We start from the raw sequence: 21,439 nt of genomic DNA on the forward strand, positions 1-21,439 counted from the left end.
CTGGATAATATGACCTTGAAGTAAAAATTGTTACACTTATATGACTATTATGACTCTTATTTATATAGTTGATAATACAAATAATATTGTATCTTATTTTCTTATTTGAACATATATGATTTCATTTTAATATGTTAACTATATTTTATCTTTGCCATTTTTTGATCAAAATATGTAACAGAATATTATACCTTTTTGATCAAAATATGTAACAGAATATTATACCTAGGCTCTACCTAAGGGTAAGTATTCCGTTTTTCCGTATACAAGATGCCAAAAACGGATTAAGAAAAATTCAAATCATTGGCCGTGCAAGAAATCCAGAAAAAATTGACAAAGTATCAACGAAATTAACCATCTTAATTAAGTTTGCTAAGAAAATATGCAACATATTATGTAACAGAATATTATACATAGGATATTCCTTATTTTTTTGTTAGAATATTATCTTAAGTTTTTAGATATCCTAGATATTTGATCTTTCTCCTTTTTTTGCTAGAATACGAATTACCATACATATGTATTTTGATATTTTTCCATACTAAGATATTTTGTCCTTATGTAACTTTCATTATTTATATATAGTAAGATATTTTTTGATACTTTTCTTAATATACCTTGCATGCATGCCTACGAATTACCATTATCAGATCATATGTTATTTTGATATTTTTTTATACTAAGATTTTTTATTATTATGTAACTTTTATTACTCTATAATAGACTTTACTATAATAAATTATGTATTTATTTAGAATAAGATGTATAGAATTTTATTAATATAAAAGAAAAAACTAATAAAAGACAACGAATCATATTGAGACATTTGTCAGTCTCACATTGAGGTGCTTGTCTTTTAGTATAGTATATAGATTTCATGAGCGTAAAAAATCTAAAATATACTCTATCCGTTTTTTTTAAGCTACAATCGTTTTGATGGTTTCTATTGTTTATGTAGTGGATTTGACTTGTAATTTTAATTAAAAAAATTGTAATACTCGTATGTAATATGCTGTTGAATTAATTACAATGTATATTTTTATGATATCAAAATTTTATATTTAAACTAATACTCGTATAAAATTAAATGTACTCCGTATTAATGATCAAATATGTGTATCGATAAGTGTCTTTAGACAAATAATTGCAAGTATAAAAACGGATGGAGTACTTGAAAAACTACTAGGTAACACATGCAGGAGAAAAAAATAAAACCTTTATCAACCTTGCAATGCTGATTATACCTTCCAAATTCAATTATGGAACATTGCATCATTGATCTCAAGGCATACATTAAGCTTGTGAAGACAATAATGTTTTCTAAGGGATTAGACGCTAATCTTGCGAATACAGTATGTAGTAAAAGATTAACACAAAATAAATAAATAAGAGCAATTTTAATGAACAATCAAACATATCAAAATGTTTACAAAGAAATAATAACAAATTCATGAAACTCAATTTCCCCTAAAAAAAACAACACAAAAGGAAAAAAAAAAAAAAAAAAAAAAAAAAGTCATAAAACACTCTCCATACTCCATAGTCCCCATACATTCACATATTCATTTAAACAAAATCCCAAATAAACTAATGTAAATTTTCAATTAACAATTTTTCCTACCCAAATCACAAACTTATTGTTATTATCAAATTTTTTTTTTTTTTTCTTCCCCTCTTGTATAATTTTTTTTTTTTTCTTTGAACAGCAAATCAACATTTGATTTTTTCTTCATTTAGCCTCTCATTTCTTCTCCGCCGTGGCTGGAGCTGGAGCAGTGGCAGCAGCTGGAGCCGGAGCCGGAGCCGTGGCTGGAGCTGGAGCCACAACTACTGGCTTAGTCTCTTCTTTCTTGGGCTCAGAGGCTGCTGGCTTAGCCTCTTCTTTCTTCGGCTCGTCAGCCGGCTTTGGAGCTTCTTCTTTCTTAGTCTCAATAGCCACTTCTTTGGCTACCTCCTCAACCTTTGGTGGCTCTGAGGCCTTCTCCTCAGCTGCCTTTACGGCGCTCTCAGCTTCGGCCTTCTTTCCATCATCCTGTAAACAAATCAAAGATAGTTCATGAGAAATTGTTCTTATGACAAATAAACTAATAATGTAATGTAACACAATCATAAACAAACATTGAAGACTTGTGACAAATGAATGAATAATGTCATGTTGTCATGCACGCATGTTCGTCCAACAACTTCGTCCAAATACATTCAATAGTTCATGTAAGGAAAATTCTTATGATAAAAAAGTCATACGATTATTTCCCTTTCATTCTATATCATACAACGGCAATAATGTATACCTAACATATGGAATTATATATTAAAATTGGACAATAATATAGACGGGAAATGACTGATATATATGTATTGTACAAACATGTATGTACTTCTATGTAGGGACGATAAAATTATTAGAAGTGACAAATGTGGAAAGGCGGAATTAAAATGAAAAAAACAAGGGAGTGGAAGAAACACTTTAAGAAGACAAACTAATGTTGCAAGGAATACAAAGACATAAAGGTAAGAGCAAATAAACAGGAGGAGGCAAATCATACATATTTGGGTGTTTTTTCCTTGAGCAATCAACATGACCACATAAAGAAAAGATGGACTGAGTATTTGGGTCCCAAAAACAGCTGTGAAAGAAAGGACAACACTCAAAATTGACAATTATAATGTTTTTAACAAATAATTAATGGGATTTAAGGACAAGATTCCTCGTTTTGAACCCTTTAAGTATGTACTACTTTTAAGAAAAAGATACCCTCAAGAAAATGTTGCGGTCTTAGCTTGCGCAATTGTAGTTTTAAACGACATTTTATTAGGCATATATGATTACGACAAACTTCCAAATTACGTGTCACTAAATAAGAGATAATTCTCTCAAAAAAAATAAATAAAATTATGACACATAATATATATGCTTGAAAGCTGAAAGATGAAGATGTTTGATCGACAAAATCATAGAGGTTGATAATTTTTATATCTTACGAAATGGTACTATAATTTCTACCCTAGCTTACAAAGTTTTACTTTCTAGCTTTTACTTGAAAAATAAATACTGGATTTGGTTGTATAAGTTTTTATTCTATTGCCATTAAATTTTTACACTTTTTTGTTGTAGTTGTATGATACGTTTTGACTTTTTTCACTATTAAAAAAAATTAACATGAAAAATATTGTTAAATAGATATTGATATAAAATTTCATAATATTAACTTTTTAATTTATATCTATTTAAGATCAAATTATTGCATTGACATATGTGTTAAGTTTGACCGTGTCAATAATTAAGGAACGAAAGGAGTAGTTCATGACATATACTAATATTGATGGTGATAATTATTGATGATAAAATTTTATCGTTTATTTGTTCATACTATATGATATCATTATCAATTTATCGTCTATCAACGTCAACAATTACGTTTTCTAATTGAAAAACTAACAAAACATGTCAAAATAATGTCATCTGAAAATGAACTAAACTAGAAGACTTGTCAACTGTGTAATTTAAAGATATTGGTTACGTAATTTTCAAGTTTGGATTCCGTCAATGGTGACCTTTGAGAAATTAGGCTTTCTAATTTTAGATTTTTTTAATATATATAATTTTTGATAAAATACAAAAATATATGGAGTGGTAAAATAGACATTTTGGTAGGATTATTTATAAAAAAGTCTAAAATCAAAATTTTACTACAGGCATTGCAAATATGACAATAGTGAAATTTTGTTTTTAGAGTACGTTTTATTTTAAATAATGATCCTACCAACACATTTATTTTTTCCAAAAAAAAATTAAAATAAATGATAATACTCCGTCTCTTTTTTTTTCTTCATTTGGAATTTTTTTATATATAAAAAAAAACGGTTTAAGGAAGAACAATAGAGACGAATTAAGTAAAGCCAATTATTTGGCAAATTTACGAAGGACGATAATTTTTTAAAAAATTGGGGGGAAAAAAAAAGAGAATAAAACTTAAGGCCAGGCACAAACACTTGATTACCTAAAAAAAAGTCCAAATTTGTTTATCAATAATTAAAAATAATTTATATTACATTATTACTGTACAATTTTTATATTATAATAGGAAAATTAAAATATTATTGCAAATTTGCAACTATTACTGGTGTATATTATACACAATTAATATTTTTTTTTTTTTTTTGGAATGGAAACGACAAGAATATTTGGACAAAGGCAATATTTATATACGCTTCCACTAGAATTTTTTAAGATGTCAAAAAAATATTTTCCACTATAGTACTCTAACATCAATGAAAATTTTGATTACGAAGTATATTCTACGGAGTTATATTTATATTCCATATGACATACTTGGATTATTGCCATCCAGGATTGGGGAAACATAAAAAAAAAATAAAAAAAAAATAAAAAATAAAAAAAAAAACCTAAATAGTAAAATCATGTTATATGCATTACCTTAAGAATAAATCACATATAAATATATAATATACGAGTAAAATGACATTAAATTTAGAATTTTTTGAGATGAAATCACATCTCGTCTAATAGCTTTAAATATTTTCTTATAAATTTACCAAATTCCTTTAAATATGTACCCAAAATAATAACCAAAAATATGCTGAAAAAAAAAATTGTATGCATGCATGTCAAATTAAAAAAGTTCTCTACCCATTCTAATATATATGTTGTTAGTATTTGAATGATAATTATCTCATTTTTGTAAAAAAAAGTCAAAACAAGAAGGACTTTTGGAGACGGAGAGTCCGAAAATATAAAACATGGTTGGTTACGTCTAAATGAATGAGAAAAACAAGAATATAGTACATAAATATATGATTAATGACCTCTAACATTATTTGAGCGAGAGATGAAACCTTGTTTTGATCAACTTGAATATCTCTATCCTCCACCGTTGTTGTTGTTGTTGCCTTTGTTTCCGGTACTTCAACCGGGGCTTCTCCTTCTGTTGTCAACGGCTTGTTTGCGCAGTTTCCCATTTTCTTTATGAATTTACTTTTTTACCCCTTTCTCTTCCCTTCAAAAGCTTCCACAAAAACTCTTGTTAGGAGGAGAAATTAAAGGGCTTTTTGGAAAAACTCAAAATATTTAGGGGAGAGAGAAAATGCAACAACTCAAATGAAAAACTTTTTAAGAGTTTTTATTTATAGAAATTTTTTGAGTTTTTATTTGCTGCTCCGACAATCATTCTGCGGCGTTGAATAAGGTTATAAATATATAGACAACTGCCAGCTAAGCCTCCCTTTTTTTATAATTAAAACTAGTGTGTGACCCCGGGCGATGCACCGGGATTTGCTTTGAATATCAATACATATATTATTTGGGCTATAAAATCATAAACTATATAATTACAAAAAATAAGTGGACAATAATAACTAATGAAATTAAATAAATGCTCTCAAATTGATGTCTTGTAAAGTACAAATTAAAGTATTTAGTGTATTATTATTGAATATGAAGCACAATGAAAAGATAGCAAAGTTGGTAATAACATTACTTTATTTGTTATTGGTCTTGTGTTCAAACCTTGTGATAAACATTTCTATTGCAATTGAAACATGTTCGTTCATATTACAATGGATGATGTGGTATATTACGGTGATGTGGCATACTCCTAATACATGTGAAGGGTGGCACATATCTTGTTTAGGAACGCTTTTTAATATATAAGTATAGATTAAAAATTATTTTTACAAATTTTTTAAAATTCTTTTTTAATTTTTTTTGGAATGTTATATTGGACAGGGTGTAATACTAATAGCTTATTGGACACAGGCTGTAGAATTTTTTTTGTTTTGTGATCTTTTGTTTACTAAAAATGTCATTATTATGCATAGCAAATTTTACAAGTTTTGACTGTGGTTATACATTGTTGCTGGCATTTTATTACGAGTATTGATTTAGGCTATGAATTATAAAATTATGGTTATATTGTTATGGAAATAATCTAGAAATGACTAATAATTATGTTGTTTTGATTCTTCAAATAAAATTTAAAAAAAAAAAAAAAGTTGTTTTGAATTCTAGACTAGAGAGCATGTAAGGGATAAAATACTTGATATGTTTTGGATAATCTAGGTCGACTAAGAGCCCGTTCACATTTACTTAATTTCAGTTCAATTCAGCTCCAATCAGTTCAGTTCAGTTCAGTTCAGCTCTAAATTTCCCTCTGTCATAAAATATTCATTTCAGCTCAATTTAGTTCAGTTCAGTTCATTTCAACTCCAATCAGTTCAGTTCAGTTCAGTAAATGTGAACAGGCTTTAGTGTAGATATATGATATTTAAGAGTCTAGGTTGAATGAGAATATTTTGCATAACTAGGTTTAGTATCTGGTAGACACGTGTGACGTATGTCATGTATCATACGTAGACAATTTCAACGCTCGTTGAACATAATAACGATATCAATACAGCTTAGCCATGTTACATGTTTATCACTAATCACGACTCGATTCTCCTTGACATAAACTATTATCAATATATCTTACGCTTCTTGTAAAAAGTACAATATTGCTAAAAATTTCCATTAAAAGAGCTTTCATGGCTTTTCATTTCCCAAATAATCTTATTTTAAATAAATTGGTTATAAGAAAATTTATTTGTTGATTTTTTGTGGGGAAGTTGATATTCACCGGCTTATCTTGAGTGCTTCTAATGTTAGCCAAGTTTACACGTGCAAATGTGCAATGAGAAGGTGTCATCCTTTATTGACAAAAGCTCCTTCAATTTGTCCTTGATTGACTATAACTCTTTTCAATTTTATTGTTTTCCTGATTGTTCATCATAAATCCAAATCCTCATTTATTATTGATTGACATCAACTCTTTAATTTATTTATTTTCTATTTCATTTTCACCTATTCATTTTGGGGTTGGTAATATGAGCCTAAATACCCTTTGAGTGGTTGTAGTGACTAATTACATGATTTCCTTGGTTAAAATTGTGTGACCAATCGATCACAAGTGTATTAGGGAAGTATTTATTGCAGAGAGAGATGATGAAAAAAAGGACCTATATATTTATTTTATTTATGACTTGTGTTATTATTGTAACTCAACCCTTAGATGATTTCATCATGTTGTTGAAATAATAACCTAATTAGAGTTTCTATCCTATACCCGTAACAATTTAACTAGAAAAACCCAATGTTAAATACTTAATAACATCTTTAAATTGTAAAACCTCGCCTAAGTAGGCATTAAAATGTAATTTTTTTGTAAAACACCTCTTAAGAATGTTGATTTTAATCTTTGTGTAGGTGACTGTCCATATTATAATTATCCCGTTGTCGCACTTGAAATGCCAATTATGATTCCCATTTTTTGCTCCGAAACAAAACTAATCTTCAACATCAATTTCCTGTAGTAATAGTGTGTTTTCCTATTCCTTTATATTATGTTCAAGAATTTATGTTACAAAACAAAACTATGTGCTCCATTCCAAAGAAATCACAAATTCCATGATCTAGTAATTGGCTAACAATTCCAATTAGGTGTAATTAGAATATAAATAGTAGAAGCACCAACATAATACAATATATTCTTCCATATGATGTTGTGACATGTATGTAATCCAAGAACTCATGATGTTATTGGGTAGCCAATTATATTCATGTTCATTTTTACAAAATATATTAATTCCAATTAATCTGGCCCCACTAATTCCAAAATAAAAAGTTTGGTAATTTAGGTGATGCATCACCATTTCTTTATCATCGTGGGGGCAAGTACTTTGAGTTATGTACTCCCTCTATTATTTTCTGAATAATAATAAAAAAAATAAAAAATAATAAAAACAAAAAAACAATTATTTTATTTTTTTACAATTTTTTAAATTATTTGTTCGTAATTATTAAAATTGTGTATGATTTTTGACATGATAGAGTTGTGGAGGGATGCCAAACTAATAAAGTATTAATTCGTATTAATTTGTTTGGATATTCTTTAATTTATTCTTATGAGCTATGGTAACACTTGGCAATATTATAAATTCAATGGATTTGATTTATTTTCAATATTTGGTATTTGTAAGAATCTATTAAATTTGTAATATCTGTATCTGTTGTAAGTCCTTGTAACAGATTATCAGCTGGTTAGAAATGGACAAGATGAATGTGATAGGATTGTTTTTTTGGTTTTTAATTATTTGGCCTATTATGAAAAATTGTTCTGTATTTTATTAGGAGTGGTAAGTTGGTTAGTTTCTTGTTTATGATGTTAATTGGACATGGAATCAAACCTTATCATCAATACCGAGTATATGGATTATTATATTCTAGGTTTATTTATATGTAGTATACTAGTAATTTTTTGTTACATAATTATGGTCGTTCGGAAGTTGATAAAAAATGGAAATTGGTGAATGGTAATTTAATTTGATAGTTTATTACAATAGTTTACGGAGTATTTTTCACTAAAAAAGTAAATTATAAATAAATAACAATATTGCCAAAAAAATAAAAATAAAAATAAGATAACAAAATGATAAAAATATTCTCAGTAACTCACCTTTCTCTCTCTTTTTTTTTTTTTTTAATTGATGTCAAGAGTGTCATTTCACTCCTTATCCCACTTCTCGCCTGACCTTATTACATGATAATAGACTTGAATTTCCAATCAAATATTTCGATCATTTTGATCCCATCCTAAAAAGCAAATATGGAGATTTTAAATTACACCTTTTATTTTCAATCTCAAGTTCCATTTTTCATAGAAATAAGTAGTCGGGCCATTTAGAACTAAACCAAACTAAATTGACTAGTGAGAGATTTTAGTTTGATAGGACGCTTTTTTTCTTACCTATAAAAAAAGTCTCAATGAAAACCAAAGGAAGTAATGTTATTAATTTATTTTGTTTCTCATTTCTTGTCATCTACCACGTTCAAGAATTAGAAGTGTGGTTTATACCATATGTAGAAATAAAACTTTAAGATTTAACACCAGATGTATTGTCTTGCCACTAGGATATGTCATATCTCACATGTCACGCTTGCGTTTGCGAAGAAATAATCAAAGCATAGTGAATGAAATGAATCAAACATATATTAGCTATGTAATAGCTCGAGGAATTATTCAACCCAATACTAGATATCTATTAACTGTAAGAGTATGAGACTCCATACATGTGACTAATGATACTATCTATACTTAGTATCTAGAAACTCAACCGAGAAAGACATAGGTCATTAGGTCCTCATCTTATTACACTTCCTTATTTTTTTTCAACCCAATGTGCCACAAGTCTTCTTACATTTTTAATTTTTTTAGCACTATATCTCTTTCATTAAACTTAGATTTTCATGCTATTCACAAAAAAAAAAAAAAAAAAATAAAAAATAAAAATAAATTTAAACCTTATATCTTCATTTCCCATGCACGCTTCATCTTCATTTCCCCTCTCCAATTCAATCCTTTTCTTTTCTCTCTTTAATTTTTCTATTTTAGTCCCTTCACCTTTTTTTTAATTTCCTCATTAAGAATAAAAGTCCTAAAAAAATTAATTTCTTTAATTATGTTTTTGGTTACACATTACACCTATAATAATTTGCTGGTATTTTCTCACCATCTCTCAATATAATTTTCTATGAACAACTCGTACATTACATGGGCTAAAAGACTAATTTTATGCTTTGATATCATATTAAATTTCAGAAAAACTCCTTAATTTGGAATGTATACCATTAATCAATATAGGCATGCCATAAATATATATAGGGTTACAAACCTAAGCCTAATTACATTAGGAAACCTTCAAGATAGGCATACAAAATATACAAAATATATCCGAAATATATGACAAATATTATCATTCTATAATACTCGTATCTATCAATAAAATGTCATGATATTTTTGGTGTTCCACCCAATTCACCCTTTGGGCTAATACACTCGGTTCACCCTCTGGGCTAATCCGGATTTAGGGATCAGTTCTGGCTGGTTAGATTCCAATCCCCTCCCATTTGTTGTTTGCAGGAATCGAACACGAGTCCTTCCTATCAAGTATAACATGTCATGATATAATCACACAGGACTCGGATTATGCTTCTATAGTTGTTTGTGACACTACCCGTAATGAGCTGTAAGCCTGTAACTATTGAGTTGAGCTGTGATCCGGGCCTAGACGCCTAGTATATCCCAAGGTAAGTGATCTTGGCACGAGCCTTATTAGGACAAGATGACCCAATTGGGCTAACCCAACCAAAAAAACTGCGCAACACGAAAGCCTGAATCAAGGCAACCAAAACTCCCAAAGACCTAAAGATGGCCTAAGCAAAAAAATTTCCCAATTTCATACTCTGAATCAAATTGATTCATCCAAACAGGATTGCAGAAAAAAGTCTCAATTTTTTTCATCGATTCTTTAATTAATTGATACTCCATTGAAAAAGAACAGAATTTTCATCAATGCAGGCTCTACCCAGATGCCGCAGCTTATTAATTTCGCGGAATTCGCTTAATTTTTCATCAACACAATTTGCTTCTTTCCATTCAACTCCAATTTTCAATGAAAAATGGAAGAACAAATGGAATTCTGTAAGTTACCCTCCTTATTTCTTAGTTAATTAATTCTATTTTATTTTGTAAAGTTTTATGGATTGATATTGTGTGGATAATATTGTGGAGATGAATGTGGATTTAATTTAATTTTGACAGTGCTGCAATTAATTAGAAATTGTGTGAATTGGAAGGAGAAAGATGTAATCTTTAGTATGTGGGTAACTGGAAATTAAGATTTGAACTATTGAATTATTGTTAGTTTGATGAGTGGTATTTACTGGTAATTTTTAGAAGTGGTGATCTATGTATGGGTTGAAACCGTAGAATACTCAAATCTTAGGTAATCTGTAACTGTTACTAGCTATTTTATGGAATTGGATAATGATATGATACAGACATGAGAAAAGATTGACAATTTTGAATAATTTTCCTTGCAACCAACATGGCAACACCGCAACATGTACCACTGATTGGGATTCCGGTACAGAACACGTTGTTCACTTGTTTGCTTGCTTCGTCGAAGTTTCTGTGTTATATAGTAGGTGACTAGGTCACAAGTCCTTGTCCATTCATCTTTACATTACTAGGAAGTGAGGTATTATTTTTACTGGACACTGCTTTAGATTGATTGGAGTGGTTTTTGGTGTATGGACAAGTAATGGATAATTGCTGTATTGCATCGGTTGGACCTTGAAGCCGGTTGTGTCAAGATTGAGAGTTTAATTAAGGGTTGGATTCATTGAAACGGAATATGATAGTTGATTAACAAGAACAGAAGAGAACCAATATTTACATGGTGTGGCAAATGTGCAATAAGCCTAAAGCCTACATCCATTAACAAGAACAGAAGAGAACCAATATTTACATGGTCTGGCAAATGTGGCAATAAGCCTAAAGCCTACATCCATCATTATTGCTCCGTAAATTCTTTTCTTTGATTTTTGGGGGCTTACATACCTTACTTACATACTGAAGCCTAGGATTTCTAATAGAAGTGTTGACTGTTCGACAAAGCCCATGGGTGTCTTCTATCCAACATAATCCTTTTTGTAGCTCGACTGTTCTATTGTTGATATGCAAATTGAAGGGAACATTTAGCTATTGGAACCATTGAAGCCTTGGAAAGAGTTGGGATCTACTAGGATTATCCCTCGTATGTTAGTCTTGCAGCATTTGGTGTTGTGGTACTATCCCTATAAAAAAGCTTTCTATCCGAATTCTTATTTCCTATTTGTTTTGAGACATATAAGCAAGGGTAATGATAAATAATGTCTATTAGTGCAATCTTACAGGGAATGGGTTTGCTTTTTTAAGAATCCCACAACTCTGTTTCTTTGTTCAGTTTTTCATTTTAAATTTATTCAGCAGAAGTAGTAATATTTCTAGATCTGGTATAGGATACTCTCCGAGGTTTCTATTCTGAGCTTGCAGAATTGGCTCTTTGCTAAATTTATTGGAGGCTCTTAGCAGCACAGCTACTGTCTTCCTACTTTAGGGCATCTTAAGGATCATTATCATTACTAAGGTCTGCATAGTCATTAAAGTTAGAGTCTTCCACAACAAAATTATTGATCAAACTGCATAACTTAACAATTATTATTCATGTCTTTTTTATTTTTTATATGTTATTCAAGATGCATGGACTAGTTTAACTCAATTTGTTAACGACTTGAGCTGTGCTGAGTTGATTCAAAATTTGGATGAGTCAATTTGTATAGCTGACTAAGTAACTGTCTCATCTCATTATGCTGATTAGAGTTTGGAATGTTGGATTCTCGGGAGAGTTGAAGTCTGTAGAGAGGATATGCTTTTTCTTGAAAGGTGGTAATCATCCAGGTTTGAATTTGAGCTCTATAGCTCCCTTGTCGAAGCTTAATGGCAGCATGGATTTGTTTGAGAGTCTGTCTAAGTTTAGCTATTTCTTGTGCTATTCCTTTTTCTTGTTGAAAGCAAGTGGCAACATATATTTGGTTTTAAGCACACTTAAAGCAAGAGATAATTTTGAGGGCAGGTTTATGAGTGTAAGAGGTTTCAAATTTTTGATGTGTATTATTAAGTTTGTTTCGAATAATGTTTCTATGCTGGAAGATGGTCGTTGTTCTGCTATCAAGTCCCCTTCTTCACTTTAGAGCACTGACTTCTTATAGAATTCTTTGAACCATACCTATCCTAGTGGTTGGGTTTTCTTTGCTTGATCTTGCATATCATGCTTTCTGTGATTGTTTGGGGATTAGGTGATTGGATTATCGTTTAATTCACTATAGAAACAACATATACTGAAAAATTCATCCGACTTTTTTTTTATTTGCCCTATGTGTTCTTTATGCTTGCTGTTTAATGATCATGCTCTTAGGGGTAACTTAACTCTAAACTTAAAGATAGAACTGTTCTCACCTTTTTTGTTTTAATGCTTTACTATCCGCACCCTATTTGTTTATATGGCTTTAAAAGTCTTGAAAAGGTGTGTGACAGTGACTAGTGTTTCTTCCCCTTGTTCCATGCCAGGACTTCAACGGAGGCCAACAACCATCTAAAGTACTTACCTCCCTTTTTTGTTTTTACCTTCTACGTTGTCTTTCAGTTCCTCTTTTATTGCTCATGAACTCATATGGTAGAACCAAAATTCCAGAATTATGCCCGATATGTGACACGCCAAAAGCGAGCTGATGCAAAGAAGGCACTTTGGGGTCTCTTATCTGAATATGGGGAGTCAGGAATTTCTTCTCGGGTATTGCACTATCATGTTTATTTTCATTTACAGGTCATACTGGCTTAGTTCCTCTTAAGGGACAGATTTTGCTGTATGACTTAACTGGTAGAGATGATTTGTTGAAGCTATGGTTTCTTATAACCTCCATAGTCATTCAAATTATAAGAGATTGGTTATATTTTTACTCTTATGGAGTAGACATTTGGGTTATACTATAAGGCTTAAAAGCATGGTTTCTTGTGAGTTTTGATGTCTCTGCATTCTTGCCTACTGTCTAGCAGAAAAGCAATGTTGTTGCATTTGAACTCATTGTCTAGTCTCCATTGTATGTAAGTAGATACTCTTCGAAATGCCAGTTCTGTGGGATGGTGATTTGACTACCTTCATAATATATCAGCAATAAAGATCTAGTAAACTCTTTATTACACTTAACACTACGTTTGGATAACAATAGTGAAAGGGAATGAAAAAGAGGGAAGGGAAAGTTAGGTGAGGGGAGGGAGAAGGTGACATTCCATTTTTCTTCCAAGTCTCTCCAACAATGGAGGGATTTGGTTTATTATAAAGGGAAAGGAAAATGGATCCTTCCAATTCCCTACTCTTCCCTCGCATTCGATATTTAAACATACAAAGGTGCATCCCTCCTTTTCTCTTCTCTTCTTTTCCCTCCATTTCTCTCTATCCAAACATAAGGAAACAGCATAACTATAATGCAATATGATTTATTTTTGAACCATGTTACCAAGGCATTATAGGAGGAACATATTTCCTACATCGGCTTTTCGGTAAAGAACTTATTTGTATTTTGATGCAACAGATAAGCATTGTCAGGTTTAGTAACACTTGTTTGGCATTTATATGTTTCAGAAAGATGAACAGAAAGCATATGGAGCAAATAATTGGGACACGGACACTGATGAAAAACCAAAAAACTCTACTAATAAAGGACGATCAAAGTCAGACTCTCGTGCTCAAAAGATTCGCAACCATAGAATGAGACGTGAGTTTATGCTTCTTCATAATTTTTCCTAATCTGCCGTTTCTGCACAACAAATTGCTGTCTGATTAGTGTAGATATTTCTTGCATTTTCTAGTCTCTCCATAATGGCATACCATCTTCCTTTTTTTATTTTATTTTTATTTATTTATTTATTTTTTTATTTTTCCTGGAGTACTTTGTAATTTCTCCTTTTATGTACACCTCTTATATTTTAATCTTTTGAGTTCGTTTATAAAGATCTTCATTACTTCACCGAAAGTCTTCTGATAAAGTTGATGATGCTTCACTTAGGTAAGTTTCGAAAAGGATTTGCGTCTGAAGATGATGATGATCATCCTGAACATATCTTTCAAGCTTCTTTTGGAAATAGATGGTATTCATGGTCATGGGCAGGAACTTCTTATAGATCAACTCCTCCTGGTTTTGACTGGAGAGAATCATATTACAATACAAGGGATCATCAGAAAGAATGGAAAACAGCGTACGAATCTGATTTAGAAGATGAAGCTTTTAATGTCGGATCATGTTCAGATAGAGCCGTACTTGGTCTGCCGCAAAATGGTCCTCTGAAGTTGAAAGATGTGAAAACTGCGTAAGTTCTAATGACTGGATTATCAACTCAAATTTGGTGCTGAACAGTAAATCATGGATGTTATTTAATTTCTCTCTAAAAAAAACATTTCTACCCTTGCAGTTTTCACTCGTCGGCACTGAAGTGGCACCCTGATAAACATCAAGGTCCTTCACAGGTTAGCATCCAAAATTTTAATTTTTCACCCATCATCGAATGCACAGTTAGCGTCACCTAATTAGCTGCCCATCAAAGAAATTAGTCACCCAGTTAAATATATGACCGAATCTGTCATCTTAAATTTCTCAGAAGTGGCTAGAAAAAGTATAATATTAGTTCTCTTGAATCACCTGATCGATGACTTGAGATTGATGTTTGTTGGAATGGTAATTTTATTCATGGGAAGCTGTGTTTCTCTAAAAGAAGTGAAAATAGGAAATGGGGTTTTCTTGAAATATTCACAAGTTTTTTTTTTTTTTTTTAATCATCCAGCAATGTCCATGAATTAATTTTGTTTACATGTACTTGTATTATTTGTTAGAAGAACTCGTACCATCACATACTGATAAACTATCCATCACTATTTGAAGTTTAGTGGATACGGAGTACTGCATTTATCTGGGATGTTAATGATCATTCAACTCCCTCACTAAATTTCAAACACGACTTTGCCACTCTTTAACAGGGGAATGATGGACCGCTACCCGGTATAGGTCGCGTCGCCCAATACCAAGTGACGTCAGTTTTTTTTTATTTTTTATTTTTTTTTATTTTTTTTAAGGTAAATAACAGTACTTAATAAATAAATAACAATATTTGATAAACTAATAACAGTACCTTGATTTAAACTAACGGTTTACACAGAATATTACTATGATTCAATTTGATAATTTATATGACTTTTATTGGTACTAGTTTTCACTACTTTACTACTTATATCTTAAACAAATTAGCTTTTACATTTAATAGTCCACCATGCTTCGCAATATAAAATGTTTTACGTAGAGAGTTTTGACCAATACCTGAACTTAGTCGACAATGGAACTTCCGGCGTTCTGAGCTTCCGGCTTTACCAAGGTAGCTAACCCCAACCCCGTCTTCCTTAGATCAGGCACAGCACAGATCTGATTCATTTCCTACCTTAGATCGTAATCTCTACTTAAACAATCTTTATTGTATTTGTGATGGTACTTTTTAAACATAAAACTAACTCATTTGTGACATAAGTTTTGAGAGGATAAACATTTTCTTCTGAAAGGAAAATTTTATTTAATTTGAAAAGATTACAACACTCATTTCTTACAGAAATAAAAATAGAAAGTCTAAACAGACATGACAAGAAATAGAGTTTTTCTCTACGTTAAGAGAGATGGAAAACCAATCTATCTCTTAAGGTGAGGATTTTCTCTAGAGAATTCTTTTGTTTTTAGAAATGCTCTAGCAAACTCACTTCAAGCCTGCCCTCACTTCTTTGCCTAATGCCCTTTATATAGGGGAAGGCTTACAAAAGGTCACCGACACTTTCTATGGCTTACAGAAACCATGACTCAGCAAGTGAATATCGTTCACTGCTTTCCTAAAGATTCTTTAAAACAAATAAAACGTGCTACAACAGTAAAAAGTAGAATACATAATTTCTGGTGTGGGTTCAGGACTCCATCATATTTTGTAGACCACCTTCGTTGTCCTTACTTTCTTCATAATGGACATACATTTGGTTGTCTTCTTCTATTCCGTGATCCATCACACATTTGGCAGCATAGGATTCATCCCATGTGACAAAGATCTCAAATAAGTGCTCTTTTCCTTCTAAGGATAAATATTTTCCAGCTTCAACTTGTTCAAGATAGTCATACACTGATTCACCATGTAATACTCCTTCTTCTAAATAATTCTTTAACCATTCTGGTGCTACTATTGTAGTATTTCCCACATGTATTATGATTGGTGGCTCTTCCTTTATTGCCATAAATTGGTTAAGATACCGAGCAATATAGAAAAATCCATATGCTCTAGCCTCCGTGGGATCCCTTACTCGCCTTTGCTAGATACAAATTGGATCTTTGACTTTGCGATGAACATCTTCAAACATGATCAGGAAATGTGGAGAGCTAACTTTACCTTCCACCATTTCAATGTTTGCACTTTGTACAAGGACTTGTTCAACTCTTCCTTTGTATCTTGTTGCATCATAAATTCTCCTAAATACATACTTTTGAAATTTTGTGAGCTTCTCAATGAAAGTAGTATTGTGATCAGGAAATGGAACAATGCTATGAACCATTCCATAATCCCAGGCTTTGTAGTGCTCCGCCACATATGGTGTCCTCCATTCCGGAAAATGTGGATGAATTGACACAGTACCCACTCTGGAATTAGTGTTGAACACTATTCTACTTCCTCATAGATCATAAACATCATACAACTTGTATGACCTTGATACAACTAAATTGTACCAGAATTTGAAATCGTTATCTTTTATTTTATTTAGTATTATATCCTGAACATCTGGAATGAGTCGTAGGATAATGACCATTACTTCGTACATTAGGAACCTTCGAACTGTTACATGACAACTCTTAATCAAACCATCTCGAGATCTCCTTTTTAATGAAATAATCATGGCCTCCATCAAGGCCCAAGTGGAGGGTGAAACCCGCTCCATTGCTTTATTTGTTTCTTCAATAAGAGTTTTTCTCTTTGCCTCCATCTTTTCTAGTTGATGGGCAGGAGGTTTTTCTGATGTCTCGTGCTTCTTCGCCATTGGCTAACTCTCTGGTCAAGCTATCTGCCAAAGAATTCTTTGATCCCTGTATATGTTCAACAGTAAAAGAAAATTGGTTAAGCCATAATTGCCAACGCAGGAGTCTTCCTTGCGCTTGCATATTTGACAAATTCTTTTTAACAAAACCAAGTATGCCTTTGCAATCTGTTCTTATTAAGAACTGTTTAGGGGCTAAGAAGATTAAGATCTTCTTGATCCCTCTAATAACTGCAAGGATTTCCTTTTGCATGGTAGGATAATTTAACTCAGCTTTATTAAAACTTCCACTGCTATATCTACAGAGTCTTTCTCCTTCTTTGACTTTTAATACAGCACTCCAGTGCTCATTACTAGCATCTGTTTCAAGAATCAAATCATCTTCACTAGTAGGTAGTGTTAGTATAGGAAGATGTTTACACATAGCTTTTAAATTTTGAACAATTTTGGAATCATCTTCTTTCCAGTTCCAAGTGATTTCTTTCTTGAGTTTGTGTTGTAATGGTTTTCTTAATAGAGCAAGATTTCCTATGAAATCAGAAGCATAAGTTAAACATCCTAGAAATCTTTCTAGTTGTTTTCTATCTTCATTCTTATCTGGGAATTTTTCAATCTTTTCTAGGATATGTTTTTGCTATATTATTTGTCATGCTTTAATCTCTAATCCTAAAAACTCAATTTCTTGTTTAGCATAAACACATTTATCTTTTCCAAGGATTATACCATGCTCAGCACATTTTTGAGTTACCGCTTTAAGATCATTCTTATGCCGTTCTAAATCTTTTGAGAAGATTAAAATATCATCTATGTAAACCAAACAACAATGATTAAGTTCTCTAAAAATATTATCCATTCTTCTCTGAAATATTTGTGGAGCATTTTTTAATTCAAAAGGCATTACTAACCATTCATAATGCCCTTGAGGGGCACTAAATGTAGTTAATGGAATACTTTCTTCTTCCATTTTAATTTGCCAATAGCCACTCTTACAATCCATCTTAGAAAACCATGTGGCTCCTTGAATTCTATTAAATAGCACGGTTTTATTAGGAATGTAATAGCCATCAAAAACAGTATTGTCATTTAGTTGTTTATAATTAATGACCATTCTAGCTTTACCTCTTTTTTCTTCTGCATGGTTTCTAACCATGAACGCTGGACTATTATGAGGACTTTTGATATTCCTAATTAACTTCTTATTCAACAATTCTTTTATTTGTTCATCAAATTCTAATATATCTTGGTAGGTATAAACCATTTGTCTTACTCTAATAATCTTATTAGGATTTGTTAGAGTTATCTTAGCAAATGCCTTATCCTTTTCCCAATGTTCTAATGGATTTGTTGAATATAGTTTTTCACATAATTTTTCTTGTTGCTTATTTATCTGATCCATTAATGATAAATCACACTGAGAAATTCTAAGTGCAACCTCTCGTTGTGTAGGTGTAACCCTATCACCACGCTGGCTGCGCGCAAATTCCACAATGTAATTATCAACATATTTCATATTACAGATGGACAAATTACTTAACTTTCTTTGATATTCCATTTGTTTTTCATTAGGATCAGCTCTAGGACCAATGAATTCTAACTCGATGTATTGACATAACTGTCTGAACATTCTAGTAGGAGATTCACTAGCTCTTAGTGTAGCTTTGACTTCTTCATCTATTCCATCGTACCAATCTTCTACACAGCCATAGAAACTATGTTCGATGTAATTTAGGAAATTTTCAGAAGTCCATTCAGTGTTTAAATTGAGTACACTACTCATGCTCTTTTTCCATTGATCTAAAACATCTTGTCTATCTCTTACACCATCTAACTTAAGCTTATAGTCAGTTTGACTTATAGGTTCAAGGGTCACCTCTTCATGTTTAGGAATTTGATTTGGCATAACCTTGACACTAAATCGGGTAGTCTTCCCTGGTATGTATCTTGGTCGTGTGCAACTTCCTTCTCCTTGATACCTAGGTCTTTGGATAACATTGTTTACATTATTATTTTCATTAATAATTTCTACTCCAACATCATTACTATCCATTACCCTTTTACCTAGTTTATTTTCAATTTTTTGTTTAATCACTTTTATAGGTAGAAAGTCCAACTCATATAGTTTCATTAATTCCATTTGTTGATACAGGTCTTCTTCTAAAGTAGCATAGTTATTCTCATTAACTACACCAGCATCAATCATTTTTTCAGATATTATTTTCATGATATCATTTAGTTTATTAGGATTCTCTTCTTTATCAAACAAGATTTGCAAATCTTCAATCGTTTTCTCCTAAAGATGATGGCTCATTTTTAGTTTCTTTGTTTTTTTCTTGATTACTATTAGATCTTTTAGGGAGTGATACAGTAAATTTCTTATTTTTATCTAAATTTTGAAAAGGATACTTATATTTATAAGGAATAACCTTATCCTTATTGGGTGATACTTCTTTATTAAACTGATGTCTTACTTCGTTTGTTAAAGCAAGTTGTACTTGTTTAACTTGTTCTTTTAGCTCACTTATGTTTTTACTAATATCTGATATCGTTGTTGATAGTTTATGTTCACTACTCATGCAACGACAATGTATGTTACCAACTTCTACTTTAAGCTCACCAATTTGATCTACCATATAATTAAGGACTGGGACAAAATTATTAGTATTTTCAGGAATATGATAGTAGTGTTTAAATTCAGGCTTCTTGCACTCAGTAGATGGTCTAGTATTCTCCAGCTTTACTTACTTATTTAAATTAATTAACTATTTTACTTAGATTTAACCGTATGGCTCTGATACCAAATTTTCCCAGTTGTACTACTAAAATAGTTTCTAATCCTATAATAATAGTATTGTCTTCCTTAATAACAGATTTTTCTTGGGCAATAACAGTATGCAAATAAAAGTACTACTGAAAAGAGCAAAACGACACTTTGATAACAATATTGAAGGGACATATAACAGTATTTAACTTTATTATAACAAGCATAGACTTAAAATAACAGTATAAAAATAGCTGATTTTGATTTTCCAACACTTAGCGAATTTTTTTTTTTTCAATGTAGGTATGGACATATGTTGTCCCTACCTGGTAGTGGGCAATATTTACTCCTCTTTAACATGGTGACTGTTACTCAAATGCAGGCCGCAGCTGAAGAAAAATTCAAACTGTGCGTGAATGCATATAAATCGTTGTCCAGTGCACTCTCTGGGGCATGAGCTGGTGGTTCTATTTTTGAGTTCATTGTACATTAATGGAGAGCGGCCACGGGAGTGCTATGCGACCGCAGCATTCCCTTAAAGTTGAAGGGAAAATTCTACAGGACTGCCATAAGACCAGTGTTGCTCTATGGTACAGAATGTTGGGCTTCTAAGAAAGAGCATATTAAAAAGATGGAGGTTACGGAAATGCGCATGTTAAGGTGGATGTGTGGAAACACTTTAAGAGATAGAATCAGAAATGAGGTTATTCGCAAGAAAGTAGGTGTGGCGGGCATTGTAGATAAATTAAGGGAAAATCGTCTGCGTTGGTTTGGACATGTAAGACGGAGACCCGAGGGTGCACCGGTGCGAAGAGTGGAAGAGTGGGACCATGGAGGGATTAAACGAGGAAGAGGGAGACCAAAGATGACTTGGTTGGAAGGAGTGAGGAAGGATATGAAGTGCATGGATTTACGTGAGGATGAAGTTTTGGATCGTAAGGGATGGAGGAGAAAGATTTATGTTGATGACTACACGGAATAATCAAATTTGGTTCATGTTAGCCGACCCCACTTTTGGGATTAAGGCTTTGATTGATTGATTGATTGATTGATTGTACATTAATTGTTTCTTGACATCCATGGCTTTGCTTTGGGAAATAAATGGAGATGTACATTATTTAAGTTAATAAGAAGCTCTAT

The 21,439-nt window shown here is 31.7% G+C and overlaps 2 protein-coding genes across 5 annotated transcripts; one reads left to right on the forward strand and one right to left on the reverse strand.

Moving 5' to 3' along the window:
• Positions 1–1,367: 1,367 nt before the first annotated feature.
• Positions 1,368–5,177, reverse strand: LOC145563243 (uncharacterized). Of its 2 annotated transcripts, none has more exons than XM_081623689.1 (2): positions 4,858–5,177; positions 1,368–2,032 (listed from the first exon to the last, which is right to left on the reverse strand). In XM_081623689.1, exons 1-2 carry the CDS (start codon positions 4,978–4,980, stop codon positions 1,742–1,744), a joined length of 414 nt encoding a protein of 137 aa, XP_081479815.1. In that variant the 5' UTR covers positions 4,981–5,177; the 3' UTR covers positions 1,368–1,741. The 2 variants fall into 2 exon arrangements, with proteins under 2 accessions (XP_081479815.1, XP_081479813.1); XM_081623687.1 differs by having other exon boundaries at positions 4,828–5,177.
• A 5,054-nt stretch (positions 5,178–10,231) lies between these two features.
• Positions 10,232–21,438, forward strand: LOC145563244 (uncharacterized). 3 transcript variants are annotated; one of them, XM_081623691.1, is made up of 7 exons: positions 10,232–10,535; positions 13,005–13,034; positions 13,129–13,227; positions 14,077–14,209; positions 14,501–14,801; positions 14,904–14,958; positions 18,988–19,233. In XM_081623691.1, exons 1-7 carry the CDS (start codon positions 10,407–10,409, stop codon positions 18,991–18,993), a joined length of 753 nt encoding a protein of 250 aa, XP_081479817.1. In that variant the 5' UTR covers positions 10,232–10,406; the 3' UTR covers positions 18,994–19,233. The 3 variants fall into 3 exon arrangements, with proteins under 3 accessions (XP_081479817.1, XP_081479816.1, XP_081479818.1); XM_081623690.1 differs by lacking the exon at positions 18,988–19,233 and adding an exon at positions 20,682–21,437 and having other exon boundaries at positions 10,233–10,535; XM_081623692.1 differs by lacking the exons at positions 13,005–13,034; positions 13,129–13,227; positions 18,988–19,233 and adding an exon at positions 20,682–21,438 and having other exon boundaries at positions 10,233–10,535.
• Position 21,439: the final 1 nt, after the last annotated feature.

Source organism: Chenopodium album, chromosome 10 (assembly GCF_948465745.1).
Source record: "Chenopodium album chromosome 10, dcCheAlbu1.1, whole genome shotgun sequence".
NCBI classification, from domain to species: Eukaryota; Viridiplantae; Streptophyta; class Magnoliopsida; order Caryophyllales; family Amaranthaceae; genus Chenopodium; species Chenopodium album.

Bases quoted from the DNA above. Each gene is read 5' to 3' on its own strand.
- LOC145563244 (XM_081623690.1), top strand. From the start codon at position 10,407: ATGCAGGCTCTACCCAGATGCCGCAGCTTATTAATTTCGCGGAATTCG. The intron at 13,228-14,076 runs GTATTGCACTAT...TATATGTTTCAG, and splicing joins AGTCAGGAATTTCTTCTCGG to AAAGATGAACAGAAAGCATA. The intron at 14,959-20,681 runs GTTAGCATCCAA...ACTCAAATGCAG, and splicing joins AACATCAAGGTCCTTCACAG to GCCGCAGCTGAAGAAAAATT.
- LOC145563243 (XM_081623687.1), bottom strand. From the start codon at position 4,980: ATGGGAAACTGCGCAAACAAGCCGTTGACAACAGAAGGAGAAGCCCCG. The intron at 2,033-4,827 runs GTCATTAATCAT...ATTTGTTTACAG, and splicing joins TCGCTCAAATAATGTTAGAG to GATGATGGAAAGAAGGCCGA.